Genomic DNA, 19,815 nt, shown 5'->3' on the forward strand with positions numbered 1-19,815 from the left:
GACGTACCCGTCAGTCAGCTACGCCGAATGCTCAACCTCCGTCGTTAGGGATTATCAGTGGCAAAGTTTCCACGTCCCACTACGCTTATTCACTGTGTGCTCCAGGCATATGCCTTTTGGTGTCTGAGTAGTTGTATCATTTTTTACTAAGAAGAGATTTTCCTTTATTATTTAATCTCTCTACTGCGGTCTTACTAAACTCTTGTTCTTGAAACTTCCTGGCAGATTAAAACTGTGTGCCGGACCGAGACTCGAACTCGGGACCTTTGCCTTTCGCGGGCAAGTGCTCTACCAACTGAGCTACCCAGGCACGACTCACGCCCCGTCCTCAAAGCTTTACTTCTGCCAGTACCTCCTCTCCTACCTTCCAAACTTAACATAATCTGCCAGGAAGTTTCATATCAGCGCACACTCCGCTGCAAAGTGAAAATCTCATTCTCTTGTTCTTGTTTACCTCTGTCTTTTTCTTTTATTATTAAATGTCTCTAATGCGGTCTTAATAAACCCTTGTTCTTGTCTACCTGTGTCTTACAATTGCTTGTCAGACATCTACCCCGTGGAAGATTTAGCAGCTTACTTCGAAGAGAACAGTTTTTTGACCAACAGCCAACACGGATTCAGAAAATATCATTCTTGTGAAACACAACTTCCTCTTTATTCTCAAGAAGTAATAAGTGCTATCGACAGGAGATCTTAAAATGATTCCATATTGCTATATTTCCTGAAGGGTTTTGACGCCGTTCCTCATAAGCAACTTATAATCAAATTGCATGCCTACAGAGTATCATCTTTAGTGGTGTGACTGGATTCCCGATTTCCTGTCAGAAAGGTCACAGTTCGAATCTGGCATTCCCCAAGAAAATGTTCCTGTTCTGCATAAACAATTTAGGAGACAATTTGAGCAACCCTCTTATATTGTTTGCAGATGATGCTGTACTTTACCGTCTTGTAAAGTCTTCAGACGATCAAAACCAACTGCCAGACGATTAGGGCAAGTTATCTGTATAGTGAAAAAAGTGGCAATTGCCTCCATATAATGAAAAGTGTAAGTAAACCTAACTAACCTAAGGACATCACACACATCCATGCCCGAGGCAGGATTCGAGCCTGCGACCGTCGCAGCCACGTGGTCCCGGACTGAAGCGCCTAGAACCGCTCTGCCACAGCAGCCGGAATTCCATTTCACCCGTACATACCGAGGCACAGCATATTTCAACTGCAATGCGGACTGAAGACCTTAATATACAGTCCCCTTGTATTCCACAACTTGAGGAATTACTATAGGCATTTTTGATAATGAACATTTGTGAGCAAAAGACAACAAATGGCGAGGAAGAATTTAAGTTAAATCCAGTTTCGCTAATGCTATTTTTTATTGAATGTGAAAACACATAAATCTTCTCCTATAAGATTTGCAGTATTGCACCAAAAGCAGTACTACATAACAAATTACAGATTTATTGATTTGCTAAATTTGTTGACATTTTCACTCAAAACGTGCCCAACATACTTAAAATCAGATGAACACAAAACAATTAGGACGTATATGTCAGCAACAAATCAATTTTATTGGAAAAGCACTTAGTCTCAATCGAAAAATTAAAAAGGTTATTAGCAGGCGAAACGGTAACATCGGTTGAGTATCAAAGAGCTTTCTACCTATGAAATGTATTCAAGTGCAAAATACCTGTAGAATACTTTGATTTATATTTAAAAACTGACATTCTGTTTCCTGCTGATATGTTCAAAAACTTTCACGTTCTTCGCCTCAAAACATACGAATTCGATCCTGCACATTACATTACTTCGCCTGGCTTGTCATGGAAAATTACTAAAGAGGAATTGTAGTTTATTACCGACATCAAACAACTTCAGTTTGTTGAGAGAGGCCCTAGATGTGGTATTGTCCATTGTTTTTGCAAATATGCAATTGCCAACAACACATACATGGTAAATTATGACGACAAAATTGACGAATCTTACATCATATATCTTAAAGTGAATAGCCTCTACAGCTGGGTGATGTTGCAGTACCTTCCATGTCCAATTTTGAATGGCTTCCTCCAGAGAGAGCTAAAACTTTCAGCATGGAAAACGCACCAAACAATTCGAAAGTAGGGTACATTTTAGAAGTGAGTCTCAAATACCGTGAGAGTATTCACAATTTGCATTTGGAGAAAATGCCACCACCATCCGATATTAAGAAACCAAAGAAATTAATTTTGACTTTGTTTGAGAAGAAAAACCATATTTTCACTACATGAATTTGAGATAATATTTACAGCACAAACTGGCTTTACAAAAAGATTCAGAGTATTTTGTAATTGAGGCAAGCTATACAGAAACTAGCTATACATTGACGTTAATGCACAAAAACACATGAGTGCAATAAATGGTTTCGAGAAGAACTTTTTCAGATATCCTGGAGACGCAGATTTGAGTCAGCTGCATTAATTGCTAAGCCAGATTTTCGAAGGACTGTGAGTTTTTAACGAAAATTTAGTCGCCACTGCATTGATCAGGCTAAATGCTGCCTTCGATAAACTCACTACAGCAGGAATGGCAATTTTGGATATTTCGTGAACGCTTCTTTTAGACTTCCATTTTGGTTACATATTAAACAAACTTCTGGCACATCATCGAAAACTATACTACAAGGATACTAACAACTTAATTTACCAGATTAAAACTCTGAGTATTTATGAGCGTATCAAGAGTGATATGCATACGAAATTCGGTTTATGGGTTTCAATGCAAATAACGGCTAAGATATTCCACTGATAAATAAAAAATAGTTTGGATTAATGAAAGACAAACAAAAATGTGAACCTATTACAGAATTTGTCAGTCTTTGAGCAAAGATGTATGCTCTTGATACGAAACCTAGGCACGTAATGTGCCGAGCGAGGAGAACAAAGCAGCCTCCTGTTAATGTTAACCATCAATGATTACAAGCAGTGTGTATTGCACCTGGAAGTACAAATGACTGAGCAACTTTTAATTCAAACGAAGCAGTAAATTGCTTCTTCTATTAGGCAGCATAAATTCGTCTCATCTGCACAAGACGATAAACATTTGATACTTCCTGATAAGGAAAATACAATGACTTTGGATCACTACTGCATTAATAATGATGATCGATTTTATCCTCAGTAGCTGTATAAACGAAAATACTTGAAAAATGGAAATGAAATGTGTGTGAAAATGTAAATTGTAGGTATTAATTTTAGGTCACTTTCATCTTTGTAAGTGATGTGAATTCACATACTTCTTACTCATGTTCTCGTTAGCTTCATAAATACGTTTCGAGGAAAATTTTGTTTTATATCGTTTGTAACAAATTTTATGCCTAGACTATTTTTGTTTGAGTTTTTTTCCTTCCCATTGCCTCTACAATGTATTATTTATGCTTCAGTGTGTGTGTGTGTGTGTGTGTGTGCGCGCGCGCCCGCATGTGTCTTGAATACACAATTTAGATGAAGATGCTTACATACATTTTTAAAATATTGTGGCATAAATCTTTCAACATGGAAACAGTTCACTGAAATTTATGTATTTTTCGATATGGAAAATACTGTGGTATTGACAAATATCTGTGAATGTATACTATTTTTACAAAATTCAGTAGTATCTTGACAGCTACATTGTGACTCGGTGTTCCACTTCAATACTACATTGTAGTTGGGGGGGAGGGGGGAGGAGGCGGAGGGGAGTGGGTTGGGGAAAGGGGGGGGGGGAAGGTGGCATGAGTACGTAATGCTTTCAAGACCATTTCCATTGCCCCCTGATTATTTTGGTAAGATGGTTAAAAGCCAGTTACCAGGATTGCCATACACATACCTCTGATAACAACCAATATTATTATCGAATCCATAGTTTTGGGATCGCTACGCTTATTGGTGACAGTCCTTGGAAGTTTCGGCTCTAGTTATGTAGGGGCAGAGGCCGGGGGACGGGTGGGGATGGTGCATGACCAGTGACATATCAGGCCATATCTGTAACCCCTTAAGTAATTTCTATCTAACTGGGCACATGTATCACTTGTAACCTGGAAAAAAATACTGTGACACTGAGACTCTCCTGGAATCCATTCAGCTGCAGGTGGAGCGAAACGGAGTGTCAGAAAAGCATGATTCACTGACGCCAAGCTCAATTTCAACCTATTTGATATACACATGACTAATTTTTTGAATGTGACTATTGTAGGAGTAAGATACGCCTTCACCCCTAGGGATGGGGATGGAGATGAGAAAGGGGTATATAAAAATGTTCTAAAACGTGCTGCCTGCTGGTATCTTTTCCGCGAATTTAGAAGACTTAGAATGCTTTAAAAATATGAAGTGCAGTTTATCTCCTACGTGTGCTGCTCGGCCCGTCAACCAGGTCGCGAGAACTAGCAGTACAGAAAGACAATAATTTTGTTTATGTGTTCCGGGAACTAAGATTATACCAGACAGATGACATTTTTTTGGTCATCAGTCTTCTGACTAGTTGGAAGCGGCCAGCCACAAATTCCCCTACTGTGCCACCCTCTTCATCTCAGAGAAGCACTTGCAACCTACGTCCTCAATTATTTGCTGGACGTATTCTAATCTCTGCCTTCCTGTACAGTTTTTACCCTCTACAGCTCCCTGTAGTATTCTGGAAGCTATCTCGTGAAGTCTTAACAGATGCCATGCCATCCTATCCTTCCTTCTTGTCATTGTTTTCCATATATTCCTTCCCTCGCGAATTCTGCGGCGTACCTTCCCAATCCTTACTTTATCAGTCCACCTGTTTTCAACATTCTTCTGTAGCACCTCATCTCAAGTGCCTCTATTCTCTTCTGTTCCGGTTTTCCCCACAGTCCGTGTCTCACTGCCGTAAGGTCTATATTTAAACACTACTAGACTTCTCTTCGCCAGGAGTGCCACTTTTGCCAATGCTAGTCTGATTTTTATATCCTCCTTGCTTCGTCCATCATGGGTTATTTTGTTGATTAGGTAGCAGAATTCCTTAACTTCATGATCACAAATGTTGATGTTAAGTTTCTCGCTGCTCTGATTTCTGCTAATTATCATAACTTTCCTCTTGCTTCTATTTGCTGTCAATCCGTGTTCTATAGTCATTAGACTGTTCATTCCAATCAGCAGATTGAGTAATTCTTCTTTATTTTCACTGAGTGTAGCAATGTCACCAGCGAATCTTATCATTGATATCCTTTCACCTTAATTTTTAATTCCACGTCTGAACCTTTCTTTTGTTTCCGTTATTGCTTCTGCGATGTACAGACTGAACAGTAGGGGCAAAATCCTACGTCTTAAACACTTTTTATACTGTGCACTTCGTTCTTGGCCTTCCACTCTTATTTTTCCCTCTTGGCTCTTGTACATGTTGTACATTACACGTCTTTTCCTGTAGCTTGCCCCTATTTTTGTCAGAATTTCGATCATCTTCCACCATTTGACATTGTCGAAAACTTTTGCAGACTGAAAAATCCTATGAAAGTGTCTTGAATTTTATTCAGTCTTTCTTCCATTACGAATTGCCTATCCGGTGCCTTTACCTTTCCTAAAGCCAAAGTGATCGTCATCTAACACATCCTCAAGTTTCTTTTCCATTCTTTTGTATATTATTCTTGTCAGAAACTTGGATGCATGAGCTGTTAAGCTCATTGAGCGATTACTTTCGCAATTCTCGATTCTTGCAATCTTCGGAAATTGTGCGGATGACGTTTTCCCGAAAGTCAGATGGTGTAACTCCGGATTCATACATTTTACACATCAACGTGAACAGTCGTTTTGTTGCCACTCCCCCCAACGATTTTATGAATTCAGATGGATTGTTATCTATCCCTCCCACTTTATTTGATATCAAGTCTTCCAAAGCTTTTTTAAAAAATTACGATTCTAATATTAGGCCCCTTATCTCTTTTATATCGACTCATGACAGCTGAATAACACAGGAAAGTTTAAGATTCTCTTTGAACTCGTATGGTATAAAACAACACAGGCTCAGACATATATGTGTACATTGTTTGTGATAAAGACTTAACACGAGAGAAGTCGCGGCTAAAAAGCTGGTATGCTTATATACATTGTGTGTAAATTGCAGGTCCAGAAAGCACTGGGCGTCTTGCTGATGGTGTTACCAGTGGCAGCGGTCCTCTCACTGAGCTTCGAGATGCCTGTCCTGAATCTATCTAAGGCTTTTCTCAATCCAGATGAGACACTAGCAATAGAAACACAGGCTGGCAAAAACACATGTCGATGTTTTTTTCGTTTATTGTTACACGGATGAGCCAAAGCGTTATGACACCCTACTTAGTAGCTTGTTTGCCCAGCTCTGGAACAAAATGCATAACTGATTCTGCGTATCAGAGATCCGACGGTTTGCTGGTAAGTTTGTGGAGGTATGAGGCATTAGATCTCTACGCACAATAACGGACTGCTGATTTGGGTACGCGGTGATGGCGCCCGATAGCGACCCATGTGGGTGCCATAGGATTTGCATCAGGCGAATTTGGTCGCCGTCGCATCAACGTGGGTTCCCTATAACGCTCCTCAAACCACTGTAGCACGGTTCTGGCTCTGAGACACGGACAGTTATACTGCTGAAAGATGACATCGCCGACGGGAAGGACATCAAGGGGATGCATGTAGGGATGCAGGTGGTTTACAGCTGTCAGCGTGTCTTCGATTACTGCCACAAGTCCCATGCAAGCGCAGGATAATGTCTCCCGTAGCATAATACTGCTCCCACCGGCCTGCGTCAGCGGCGCGCTGCACCTTTCGAGCCGCCGTTCATCTCGATGACGGCTTTTGTGGAGACGGCCATCAACCTAGTGTAGCAAAAATTTGATTCACCCGAAGAACCGACACATTTCCGTTGGTCGGCGGTAGAATTCCGATGGTCCCGTGCCCACTACAATCGTTATTGACGATGTCGTTGGGTCAATGTGTGAACAAGTAGGGGTGGTCTGCTGTGGGGTTCCATGTTGAACAATGTGCGACGAAGAGAGCGCTCCGAAACACTTATGCGTGCACCAGTGCTGTTCTCTTTCGGTAGTGATATCACAGATCACCATCTATCCTACTTTACAGAGCAGAAAAACTTCCGAACCCCACGTTCTGTGAAGAGTCGTGGGCAACCAACCATTTAGCGCCTAGTGGTAATTTCCTTCCACCTTGTAGACGCTCACGACAGTAGCACGTGAACATTCGACCAGCTTTGCCGATACTCGATCGCAGGCTCTGAGTAATAATAATCTTCCCTTTGTCAAAGTCGCTTGACTCAAAGGATTTGCTCATTTGCGGCCCATGTCTTCGCTAGGGTGATCCCCTGTTCGTGTCTGCTCACATACATTTGTTACCGCGTCACTTGCGCGCAACGCCACCAGGTGGCATCCAACGTCGTGGTGGACAGTCGTCACAATGTATTGGCTATCAGTGGATCTACTGTGATTACATGAACCGGAGAGGTATTACGTGGAAAATTAATACTGAAGGTGATCAATACCCACGTCAAGACAACGTGAAATAATATTTCTTTTAACGGAAAACAGCGTATAATGTAAGTACTTTTCCCCAGTCCGGCCCTGGTAGCTGAGTGGTCATCGCGACAGAATGTCAATCCTAAGGGCCCGGCTTCGATTCCCGGCTGGGTCGGACATTTTCTCTGCTCAGGGACTGGGTGTTGTGTTGTCCTAATCATCATCATTTCATCCCCATAGACGTGCAGGTCGCCGAAGTGGCGTCAAATCGAAAGACTTGCACCTGGCGAACTGTCTACCTGACTGGAGGCCACAGTCACACGACATTTGTTTTTACTTTTCCTCAATCCTTTCAGTAGCCGACTTTCCAGCTCAGGGCACTTCCTATCTCTCTTATGGTCGCTGCCAAGCTGATGGCATACAGTTTAGTTCCACCTTTCTGAGAGCTCATTGTGTGCATGTAGTAGGTATCTTTTGCATACGTTTTCAGCGTATAAAAGTATTTTCTGCGTCTAATTAAACCAAAGATAAATGTGTAATGTGTTCCGTTCTGAAGCATCTGTTAGAACAAAGAGGTATAGCAAATTTCTGTAATTGTATACCTCACGTGTCCCGTTACCCACTCTGCCTCTTTTCTTCATACTGTTCCCGTACTCCAACAGCAATTAGTATTCAGCATCTACAATTTCTAGTTCTAAAATTAAAAATGAAATGAAATGTGTGTGAAATCTTGTGGGACTTAACTGCTAAGGTCATCAGTCCCTAAGCTTACACACTACTTAACCTAGTGTGCTAAGGACAAACACACACACCGATGCCCAAGGGAGGACTCGAACCTCCGCCGGGACCAGCCGGACAGTCTACGACTGCAGCGCCTCAGACCGCTCGGCTAATACCGCGCGGCTAAAATTAAAAGAATATTCGGGATTCTGTCCGAATCTCAGACTAGTTACAAGCCTGAAAGTCACCAAGAAAGTGTTAAAACTTGCGACACTGAGGATATCTGTACCAGACAGAAAGTCTCAATAAACATAGAATATAAGTGATATTTCATCGTCCGACCAACTTTTCGCTGTGCGTAAAAAGATGGACAGTTAGCTGTTATAGTAAATATAAATTATAAAATTGCTTAACGCTTTACTAACACCTACTAGTTTTCATAAATCAAGGATAAATTAGAAAATTAATAATAAGTTTTATGCCGAGTTCAACGTAACCTAGGTGAAATGTAGAATATAGAGCAACAATTATAGCATGAACCTTCATTAGAACGAAATAAGTTCGAGCAAAGAACTTATCTTAAGTTAACAAAATTGATATGGCTGTTTTGTTCAGCACAAGTAATGCCGCTACACAGCGCGGTAACCCTACGAAGCAATCCAGCTCATTCAGCGGTATGTGGTATCGATAACGATGGTAGTCGGCCGTGGTCGCCGAGCGGTTCTAGGCGCTTCAGTCCTGAACCATGCGGCTGTTACGATCGCAGGTTCGAATCCTGCCTCGGGCATGGATGTGTGTGGTGTCCTTAGGTTAGTTAGATTTAAGTAGTTCTAAGTTCTAGGGGACTGATGACCTCAGATGTAAGGTCCCATAGTGCTTAGAGCCATCTGATAACGTTGGTATCTATGAGCTTCAGCAGGTAGTGAAACCTGTCAGGGGAATGGAAAGACGACTGAGAAGAATTACAGAGCTGTCAAGAATACTCCAAAAAGAACCAAGAATGTCCTCTATATAGAACTACACAATCATAATATTTTGCAAAGAAATGTCGACGTCTATGCTAAAGCAATAGTCATTTCTTATTTTTTGTTTACTGACATGAGTTCCAGACTCCTTGCTTACAGACGGATACTATCCGTCAGATACAAGCTAAACTATCGCTAATCTACAAACAGATGGTTTTCTGCATTCCACTGTACAAACATGTTGGCATGACCATCACAGTCGCTCACTGCTGTGGCAATACTGAGGACGCTAGCGATGGACGATGATGAATTTTTACCTTTCCATTCTGAGGACAGCGAATAAATGGAAGGACAGAAGACAAAGAAATTGACATTCTGCATACATTTTATTTTACATTTTGAGCATTGTAGTAGGTAACGTCGTCTGTTGCATCTTTTATCCTGTTAACAGCGAAAGATGTGTTTTGTGACATTTATTTTGCGTTGTGGGTGTTTCATTTAGCACTGCTTCCGACTGATCCTACACTATCTAATTGAGTGCAGTAAGGTGACCACTACCGAAAAATTTTCTATGTGCAGGTTTACTGAAAACATCTTAGTTGCTCCATCCACACAAACAGTACTAACAAATCAGCCCTTATTCTGAATCCCAAAACTATCACAACACCAACCAAACTTCTGCTAGCTGCCCTACTTTCCAGCCTATACTGTCGCGGAGATCTTTTCCCACTACTCTTCAAGTTGCGACACTTTTCTCCGGGGCCGACACTTCTGCAGAACCACTTCTTTTCCGCTGTCTCCCTTCATGGGACCACATAAAAGGGTGATCGGGTCCAGACGCGTCGATTAAATCGCAGATCCCCACTTGAGACGAATTTTTTTTTAGATACTAACCAAAGAGGCGACAGCAGATCTTCCTGGATGTTCGCCATCCAAGTGCAGGCGTAGTAGGGCTCTACTTAATATTTACAAAAAATATGAGCATAGGCTTCAGCTTAGTACGGCACTTCCCTCCAGCGCTCTGTATTTCCCCCACTGTACACTGACAGCCCGGAAACCCCCACCACTATCGCTCTCGCACGCCTTCCCAGCCGACTGCGCATCTACCAGCCACATCATTCTGCGCACACTTTACTAGCTTTCAGATCACGGAACACCAAGTTATAAGTGCAAGCCCGCGTTACGACAGAGAAACAGAGAGCGATAGTAGCGCTCCTAGTGGCCTGACAGTCAACTTTGAATATGGGAAAATGCAGCTCGGAAATCGGTATTTTTGCTTTGCGAAATACCTGATATTTTTCATTTATACGTTATTAGTGTGCCTCGTAGCCTGATGGTAAAGTGTGTACTTGTAAACGTTTGTGACCTTATAAAGTAATATATTTCACAATACTCAATTCAAAAATAAGATTAATACCTAGTAACTGAGATTGAGAGATGTAAAATTTTGTAAATGACATCTTGGTTGCCTTTGGACTGTAAAATTATTTTTTTTTTTTTTTGTAAAACCTAACATTGCATTTTTGACCGTGCGTTTATTATCAAGTGGGAATAACTACGCTTTGACACCTAAAAAGCATCTGACATTGGGTTCATTTAAATCGAGCAGTTCACACAAGAATAAATAAGCACGAACAAACGTTGATCCACACAACACTATGCAATGAAACCAGTTTGTGTTTCATATGAAACAAAAACAAATATGGAATCATTTATTTCGCGCAATATTACGGATACGAGTCGAAATCAAGAAGAATATGAGTAATACATTTACAATGCAGTTCAGAGTGCAACACACAAGAGAATTTGCAAATAGAAACACAATGCGATGAACCCAACTTCGGTTTACTACGAAACAGAAGCAAAGATGGAAGACTTGAAATTACACAATAAGAAAATGAGATGTTGAAGAATTGATAAAACTGCAGCTCTCCAAGTGGCCCGACAGTGAACTAAAGTCGTGTTACCGGAAGTCCCTACATGAGTTTCACCCCTTGATCCAGATGTCATAACTAAGATTTCCCGCAATGAATTGTTCAGCACTGTGATTGTAATGTGTATAACAAAGGAGCAGTTTATAACAACCAGTTACTTTTTCAGAGTTTCAGAATGACTTGTCCATCACCTGTTTTCACATCCATCTAGAAAAGCCAGATACATACAGAGAAAATAAGACCCTTTATAAATATGTGGTTTCTTGTCATCCCTCAATCGACTTTTTCTTTTTGTTAGTGTAGTTATAGAATCTGTATAAGCATATATGGTATACATAGTTATTAAGTCAGATACACATGTATGTTATTGGACAACAAATAATATGCAGTGTAGGGAGCTACGAGAAATATTTTACAATATCAATGTATGCTGTTGTTTGTTCATTTGCAACATGCTCCATCACAACTTTTCGTAATACTGCATGTACGTATTGTGTGTGTGTGTGTGTGTGTGTGTGTGTGTGTGTGTGCGTGTGTGTGTGTGTGTGTGTGCGTGTGTGTGTGTGTGTTGTATGATGATGTGATGATGATGAAATCCAGTGCTGGCACATATCCTACTACTCGTGAATAATACCAAGGGGGCCGCCAAGATTAACGTTCCCATCCGATGGACGGATAACTGTCAAAAGAGACAATGCAGAGAGATTGGGTATCTAAACCAGGACATTGGCGCAAAGTCTGGTGATAATGAGCTTTATACGACCATCAAATGATAGCAGTAAAAATTTTTCCCACCTCCAAGATCCGAACTGGCTTACCCCTGGGTCGAGCACCTCCACACAAGCGTACATTAGCGACCTCGGTCAAGGAGGGGGAGGGGAAGGGGGGGGTTGATGTATGCAGTAATTATCAAACGTTCACCCTCATTTCATTTTTGTGAATGCTAATTTCTGTCACATCTGTTAACACAAGAAATTTATTGTATATTATTATGTAGATGTAAAATATAGTTTTAATTTAAATATAGACCAGTAGCAGCTATTCGTGAGTTGCTGTCAGGTATTACTTTTGTACATTTGATTAGCCTTAGACATAAATAAAAACTACACATAAATAAGTTTTGAAATCAGGTGATTTTTAATTCTCTATGGAGTATTTTGTAGAGAATAATAAAGGAAAAAACAGACGACTTAAATTCTTCAGTGTTTTTATTAAGAATAACCTGAACTGGATGTCACAAGTTACTCATTATCTTAAACGTCTATACTTTGCAACGGCTGAAAGTGTGAAAATCATTTTTACTTTTCCTATTTCCATTCACTAGTATTACAGGGCACCTCCTACTGGGGTAACTTGTCACTGAGGAGAAAAGTGATCATTGCACAAAAGTGCATTATAAGCGCAATATTTGTTGCTAAGGTGTCCATATTTTCTAGACCTAAATTCGGAACATGTCAAAAATTTTTGACGCTCGAAAAAAAATCTTAATGAAATTCAATAAAAATGAACTGTCACTTGAATTCGTTGCAAAAAGTAAGTTAATTTATATTTTATTAGTACTTCCTAAGCTGAACGTGTGCCAGCGGACATGCTGTATTTATCAGTGTTGTGAATTTCTTCAGCATGTCTGTATCTTTAAACTGCATATGAAAAATTCAAAACATGTTTCACCATAATTCATATAATACTGAAACACAGTATAACGAAGTGTAGTATCTCAGTAACCCCCCCCCCACCCCCACCCCCACCCATCCCCCCCACCCCTAGCCCCCAGTAATGCAGTAGCCCTAAATATATGTGTTCATCACAAAGGGATCGAGTATTTCATCTCATAACATGTAACTAAGGCTGGAATAGTCAGAGTTCTGATGATTCTTGACGTTACAAACTCTTGCTTTCAATAAGAGGAATTCACATGTAAGAAAAAAATAAACTCCGTCCGAAAAGACCAGGAAGGCCCAACGGTACCGATCGGCCGCCGTATCACCCTCAGCCCACAGGCGCCACTGGATGCGGATATGGAGGGGCACGTGGTCAGCACACCACTCTCCTTGCCGTATGTCAGTTTACGAGAACGGAGCCGCTACTTCTCAGTCAAGTAGCTCCTCAATTTGCCTCACAAGGGCTGAGTGCACCCCGCTTCCCAACAGCGCTCGCCAGACCGGATGGTCACCCATCCAAGTGCTAGTCCAACCCGACAGCACTTAACTTCGGTGATCTATCAGGAACCAATTTCACCACTGTGCAAAGCCATTGGCTAGTTCATGTGTACCAAAAATATTTGTTGTTGTTGTTGTTGTGGTCTTCAGTCCTGAGACTGGTTTGATGCAGCTCTCCACGCTACTCTATCCTGTGCGAGCATCTTCATCTCCCAGTACTTACTGCAACCTACATCCTTCTGAATCTGCTTAGTGTATTCATCTCTTGGTCTCCCTCTACGATTTTTACCCTCCACGCTGCCCTCCAATGCTAAATTTGTGATCCCTTGATGCCTCAGAACATGTACTACCAACAGGTCCCTTCTTCCACAAACTCCTCTTCTCCCCAATTCTGTTCAATACCTCCCCATTAGTTATGCGATCTACCCACCTAATCTTCAGCATTCTTCTGTAGCACCACATTTCGAAAGCTTCTATTCTCTTCTTGTCCAAACTGGTTATCGTCCACGTTTCACTTCCATTCATGGCTACACTCTATACAAATACTTTCAGAAACGACTTCCTGACACTTAAATCTATACTCGATGTTAAGAAATTTCTCTTCTTTAGAAACGCTTTCCTTGCCATTGCCAGTCTACATTTTATATCCTCTCTACTTCGACCATCATCAGTTATTTTGTTCCCCAAATAGCAAAACTCCTTTACTACTTTAAGTGTCTCATTTCCTAATCTAATTTCCCCAGCATCACCCTACTTAATTCGACTACATTCCATTATACTTGTTTTGCTTTTGTTGATGTTCATCTTATATCCTCCTTTCAAGACACTATCCATTCTGTTCAACTGCTCTTCCAAGTTCATTGCTGTCTCTGACAGAATTACAATGTCATCGGCGAACCTCAAAGTTTTTATTTCTTTTCCATGGATTTTAATACCTACTCCGAAATGTTCTTTTGTTTCCTTTACTGCTTGCTCAATATACAGATTGAATAACATTGTGGAGAAGCTGCAACCCTGTCTCACTCCCTTCCCAACCGCTGTTTCCCTTTCATGTTCCTCGACTCTTATAACTGCCATCTGGTTTCTGTACAAATTGTAAATAGCCTTTCGCTCCCTGTATTTTACCCCTGCCACCTTTAGAATTTGAAAGGGAGTATTCCAGTCAACATTGTCAAAAGCTTTCTCTAAGTCTACAAATGCTAGAAACGTAGGTTTGCCTTTCCTTAATCTTTCTTCAGTATTGCCTCACGTGTTCCAATATTTCTACGGAATCCAAACTGATCTTCCCCAACGTCGGCTTCTACTAGTTTTCCATTCGTCTGTAAAGAATTCGCGTTAGTATTTTGCAGCTGTGGCTTATTAAACTGATTGTTCGGTAATTTTCACATCTGTCAACACTTGCTTTCTTTGGGATTGGAATTATTACATTCTTCTTGAAGTCTGAGGGTATTTCGCCTGTCTCATACATCTTGCTCACCAGATGGTAGAGTTTTGTCAGGACTGGCTCTCCCAAGGCTGTCAATAGTTCTAAATGAAATGTTGTCTACTCCCGGGGCCTTGTTTCGACTCAGGTCTTTCAGTGCTCTGTCAAACCCTTCACGCAGTATCGTATCTCCCATTTCGTCTTCATCTACATTCTCTTCCATTTCCAGAATATTGTCCTCAAGTACATCGCCCCTGTATAGACCCTCTATATACTCCTTCCACCTTTCTTTGCTTAGAACTGGGTTTCCATCTGAGCTCTTGATACTCATACAAGTGGCCTTTTTGCAGTTTCTTCAGTTTTAATCTAGAGTTCATAACCAATAGATTGTGATCAGAGTCCACATCTGCCCCTAGAAATGTCTTACAATTTAATACCTGGTTCCTAAATATCTGTCTTACCATTATATAATCTATCTGATACCTTCTAGCATTTCCAGGATTCTTCCATGTGTACAACCTTCTTTTATGATTCTTGAACCAAGTGTTAGCTATGATTAAGTTATGCTCTGTGCAAAATTCTACCAGACGGCTTGCTCTTTCATTTCTTTCCCCCAATCCATATTCACCTACTATGTTTCCTTCTCTCCCTTTCCTACTCTCGAATTCCAGTCACCCATCACTATTAAATTTTCGTCTCCCTTCACTACCTGAATAATTTCTTTTATCTCATCATACATTTCATCAATTTCTTCATCATCTGCAGAGCCAGTTGGCATATAAACTTGTACTACTGTAGAAGGTGTGGGCTTTGTGTCTATCTTGGCCACAATAATTCATTCACTATGCTGTTTGTAGTAGCTTACCCGCACTCCTATCTTTTTATTCATTGTTAAACCTACTCCTGCATTACCTCTATTTGATTTTGTATTCATAACTCTGTATTCACCTGACCAAAAGTCTTGTTCCTCCTGCCACCAAACTTCACTAATTCCCACTATATCTAACTTTAACCTATGTATTTCCCTTTTTAGGTTTTCTAACCTACCTGCCCGATTAAGGGATCTGACATTCCACCCTCCGATCCGCAGAACTCCAGTTTTCTTTCTCCTGATAACGACGTCCTCTTGAGTGTCCCCGTCCGGAGATCCGAATGGGGGACTATTTTACCTCCGGAATATTTTACCCAAGAAGACGCCATCATCATTTAACCATACAGTAAAGCTGCATGCCCTCGGGAAGAATTACGGCTGTAGTTTCCCTTTGCTTTCAGCCGTTCGCAGTACCATCACAGCAAGGCCGTTTTGGTTAGTATTACAAGGCCAGATCAGTCAATCATCCACACTGTTGCCCCTGCAACTCCTGAAAAGGCTGCTGCCCCTCTTCAGGAACCACACGTTTGTCTGGCCTCTCAACAGATACCCCTCCATTGTGGTTGCACCTACGGTACGGCCATCTGTATCGCTGAGGTACGAAAGCCTCCCCACCAACGGCAAAGTTCATGGTTCATGGAAAAAAATATTTTAAAAAAATATTTAAAATAACCAAAAACCATCCCCAAAACGCCTACCATATGTTACCAGTGTTGATGTGGCAAGATGACTGCTATACTTTGGCTCTGTGTTAATTCAGCCCACAGCGTCCGGTAAAGATTAGACTAGGTCACATAGTTCCGAAGAACTTAGCAACCAAAGATATACCTAATCATATACCTAAGCCTCTCGACTTTGGCAAGAACAAATGGCCCTCAAATATGCAGTATCCTTAAATATATGTGAACTTCACCACAAAAGGTTCGAATATTTCATCTCGTAATATATAACAGTGTGGCATGTGGAGCACACAATACAATCTGACACTATTTCCTGTGTAAAGATGACATATGGCGGTTGACAACACCCCAGCACAGAAAGATCTGACACTACCTAGAAGATTAAAAATGTTTGCTTGCCAATGACTCGATCCTGGGACCTTTGACTCATGTGTAACAATGTATGTGGGTACCGTTTGGTAACAGTAGAATCTCTTTATCAAATGCTTTCGCTAACTGAACTAAAACTAGTAGTAATACATACTGATAGAGATGGAGTAAATCCCTAATTCGGGATAAATCATTTCAGATTGGAATTACCTTTAAAAATTCGGGACACAGCTACAAATATCATGACTGCCCCGAAAAAACCCTTGAAGTTAACTCTTTAAGCAACTGAGCAGACCGACAACAGTTTCACAATACATTTTGTTGTTAAGAATAAGTAATAGTTTGTAGAAAACAGCAACTTGCATACATATAATGTTAGAAGGAGAAAATAATTGTATCAGCCATCACTCAGTCTTAACATGAACGAAAGAGGCATTCAGTTGATGTAAATAATTTAATAGATAATAAAATTAACTTCAAACACAAACGGAAATCACACCTGCTTGACAGCTCCATCTACTCCATAGAGAAAATTGTGAACATGTAGTAGTATGGTGTGTGTATTAAAAAATGTTGCCATATTTTTCGCTGGTAAAGTATACTATAATTGTAAAGCTGGCTGCCACTGGCCATCCACTTGCATCTAAGTAGTACATTACGAAGATGGTTATGAAGACATCCGAAACCACAAAGTTTAATTAAGTAAAACTGAAAACGTTACTGTTTTACTATCATTTCCAGCATTTGACTACCATTTTCTTTTGCTAAAATTTCTATGAATTGCGATATGTTCACACATTGTTACTAGATTAAATTGACAATGTGTAATACCTCATTAAATACTAAAGACGTACTGTAACCGACATGCCAGAGCGTCCTGTGTTGGATAGCAGCAGCGAAGCACAAAATGTTTCTATGGAGCCACTAATGTATCGCATTTTTTTCGATTCCAGGGAGACAACAGGGAAACTGCTGGCGCTCTCGAGCCAAACCAGTATCAGATGCAACTGAACAGAAGCTGCCGGCAGACCCGCAAGTGAGAGATGTCCATATGACAGTTGAGAATTCCAGGGAGCAATCGGGGTTCAACCCAAACGAAGTCGTGCATCTTTAGAGGTGGCAGGGGGAGTACAAAAATTTTCCCTGTTTCTACTGACGACATCTACAATTCCCTACAGAAATGGATATTGAGATACATGCATACTTTTCTGGTCCTTATACTAGCTGCAAACGCAATGGTCAGATTTGTACTGTGTGAAACATATTGGAAATGTCTATGGTATCAACGTCGTCTGTAACACTCCTGCATAAGTGCAGGTATATTTACATTTTTTTTAAAAAATACAAAATGTGGAGCATTGATAAAAACCTCACTGTGACGCAGTTTTGCATAAAAATTCGAGGATTCCATTACACCATGGAAAAAATAATTCATAGGTAATTGAACCAAGAGACTTGCTAAATAATTATATTTCGTTTTATTCTTCTTGAAGAGAGTTGAGTTAAGCACGAAGTGTTCGACCAGCGAACGAGTGAATGATCATCTAGTCCCAGTTTGGGTAGTAAGCATGGACAACAAACAAGCGGAAGAATGCATAGAATCCTTGAAGGATCTTCGCTTGCGTTGCTCATTTCTCAGGCCAAATATATACAAACGCAGCCTAGACCGTCGTTCTCTTGCCTGTCCTTACTGTAACACGTGATTTAGAATTGTCGTGCGTTTTCCTTTATGTTGTTGTTTCTATTGTAGTCTGTAGTCCGAAGACTGGTTTGATACAGATCATTGGGCTAATCGATCCAGTGCAAGCCTCTTCATCTCTGCATAACTACTGCAGCACAGATCCAGTTGCATCTCATTCTGTACTCTAGCCTTGGTTTTCATCTACAATTAGCAACATTCCACATCCCATTATCACCACATTAACTATTTCTTGAGGTCTCAAGTTCTGTGCAATCCATCTACGTGCCTTCTAGTCAAGCTGTGCAATAACTGTCTTTTTCTCCCTGATTCGGTTCAATACCACTTCATTAATTATTCGAACTACCTACTTAATCTTCAGCACTTTCATGCACCACAAAATTCCAGTCCTGGTCTCATTTTGTCTGTACTGCTTATCTTCTTCATTTCGTTTCAAAATAAAACTGCACCCTAGACAAATATTTTCGTAAAAGATTTCCTAACAGCTAAATTTGTTTCATGAAATTCATGACACGTGGCTGCATAAGAGCAGTTTATTAAACTGATACCGGTTTCGGTCACTGACCATCATCATGTACCTGAATCAACTGCAGAAAACAGAAACCTCATGTACAAAAGACATAAATACACTAAATACAAAAACATAACTTACAGAAAAATTGCCTATTGCATGTCACAAGCCAGTCATGCTGAACCTTGCAATCGTATTCATGTCAGTGTCATGAATAATAACATAGAACAATACGTTTCATACATCAACGGGAAATTGACCATATGTAGTCAGGACATAGCATGAAAAGTCAAAGCACTTGCAACTTCAAAGACGACACTAAGAAGATGTCCAGTCGAACTAAATTATGACATACAAAGATGATTTTAAGATAAAAAGAACCATAATTACAACAATTACAGGACAGTCATAATTAAAAAATGTACAAAAGCCACAAGCATCAATTATCACAAACAGTTGGTTTAATAAGCATTACACGACAATAATGTAAGTAAAGGTCCTATGACACACACCTTCCAAAATTAAAACAAGAGTGACAAATGTTGGGTACACTGTACAAATCAATGTATCAGGTGTCCCAACAGAGAGGGTCACAGGAACAAATAAGTATGATTAAGATTCTCATTATATTACTTAGAAGCTACATCAACACGGAAATAAAACTATGGTACAAGGTGCACAGTGCTACAACTCGAAAACTTAGTAAAGGGTACCTTAGTGATAGTATGCAAAATACCGGTCAATTAAAACTTTATTTCACGTCCGTATGTGTGACTAAAGTAATGTAGCACACACATCTAACTTATAGTGAAACAGGAGTTACATGGAACATGTTCCCTCAGAGGTATCAATGCAAAATACCCAAATGTGTCATATCAGTGCGGAACTTCAGACACATAACTAATGAGCTTATAATAGTTATTCGAAACCAAGGAAGAATCAGGGTTTTCAGGTTTATATATAGTGAATGGAATGAAGAGGGTGACCAAGAAATGGATAACTTAAAAATATAG

The 19,815-nt window shown here is 40.4% G+C and overlaps 1 protein-coding gene and 1 non-coding gene across 2 annotated transcripts in view; one reads left to right on the forward strand and one right to left on the reverse strand.

Moving 5' to 3' along the window:
• The window catches only part of LOC124805647 (nose resistant to fluoxetine protein 6-like), a 179,796-nt gene extending 161,831 nt beyond the window's left edge, over positions 1-17,965 (forward strand). Inside the window, exons 8-9 of the mRNA XM_047266213.1 lie at positions 6,094-6,202; positions 17,546-17,965. Of these exons, the coding sequence (XP_047122169.1) occupies positions 6,094-6,202; positions 17,546-17,706 (270 nt within the window). The 3' untranslated portion in view covers positions 17,707-17,965. The remainder of the gene's footprint in view (positions 1-6,093; positions 6,203-17,545) is intronic.
• Positions 236-310, reverse strand: Trnas-cga. Its single transcript has one exon. It is a non-coding gene; the product is annotated as a tRNA-Ser (tRNA).
• Positions 17,966-19,815: the final 1,850 nt, after the last annotated feature.

Source organism: Schistocerca piceifrons, chromosome 7 (genome assembly GCF_021461385.2).
Source record: "Schistocerca piceifrons isolate TAMUIC-IGC-003096 chromosome 7, iqSchPice1.1, whole genome shotgun sequence".
NCBI lineage: Eukaryota > Metazoa > Arthropoda > Insecta > Orthoptera > Acrididae > Schistocerca > Schistocerca piceifrons.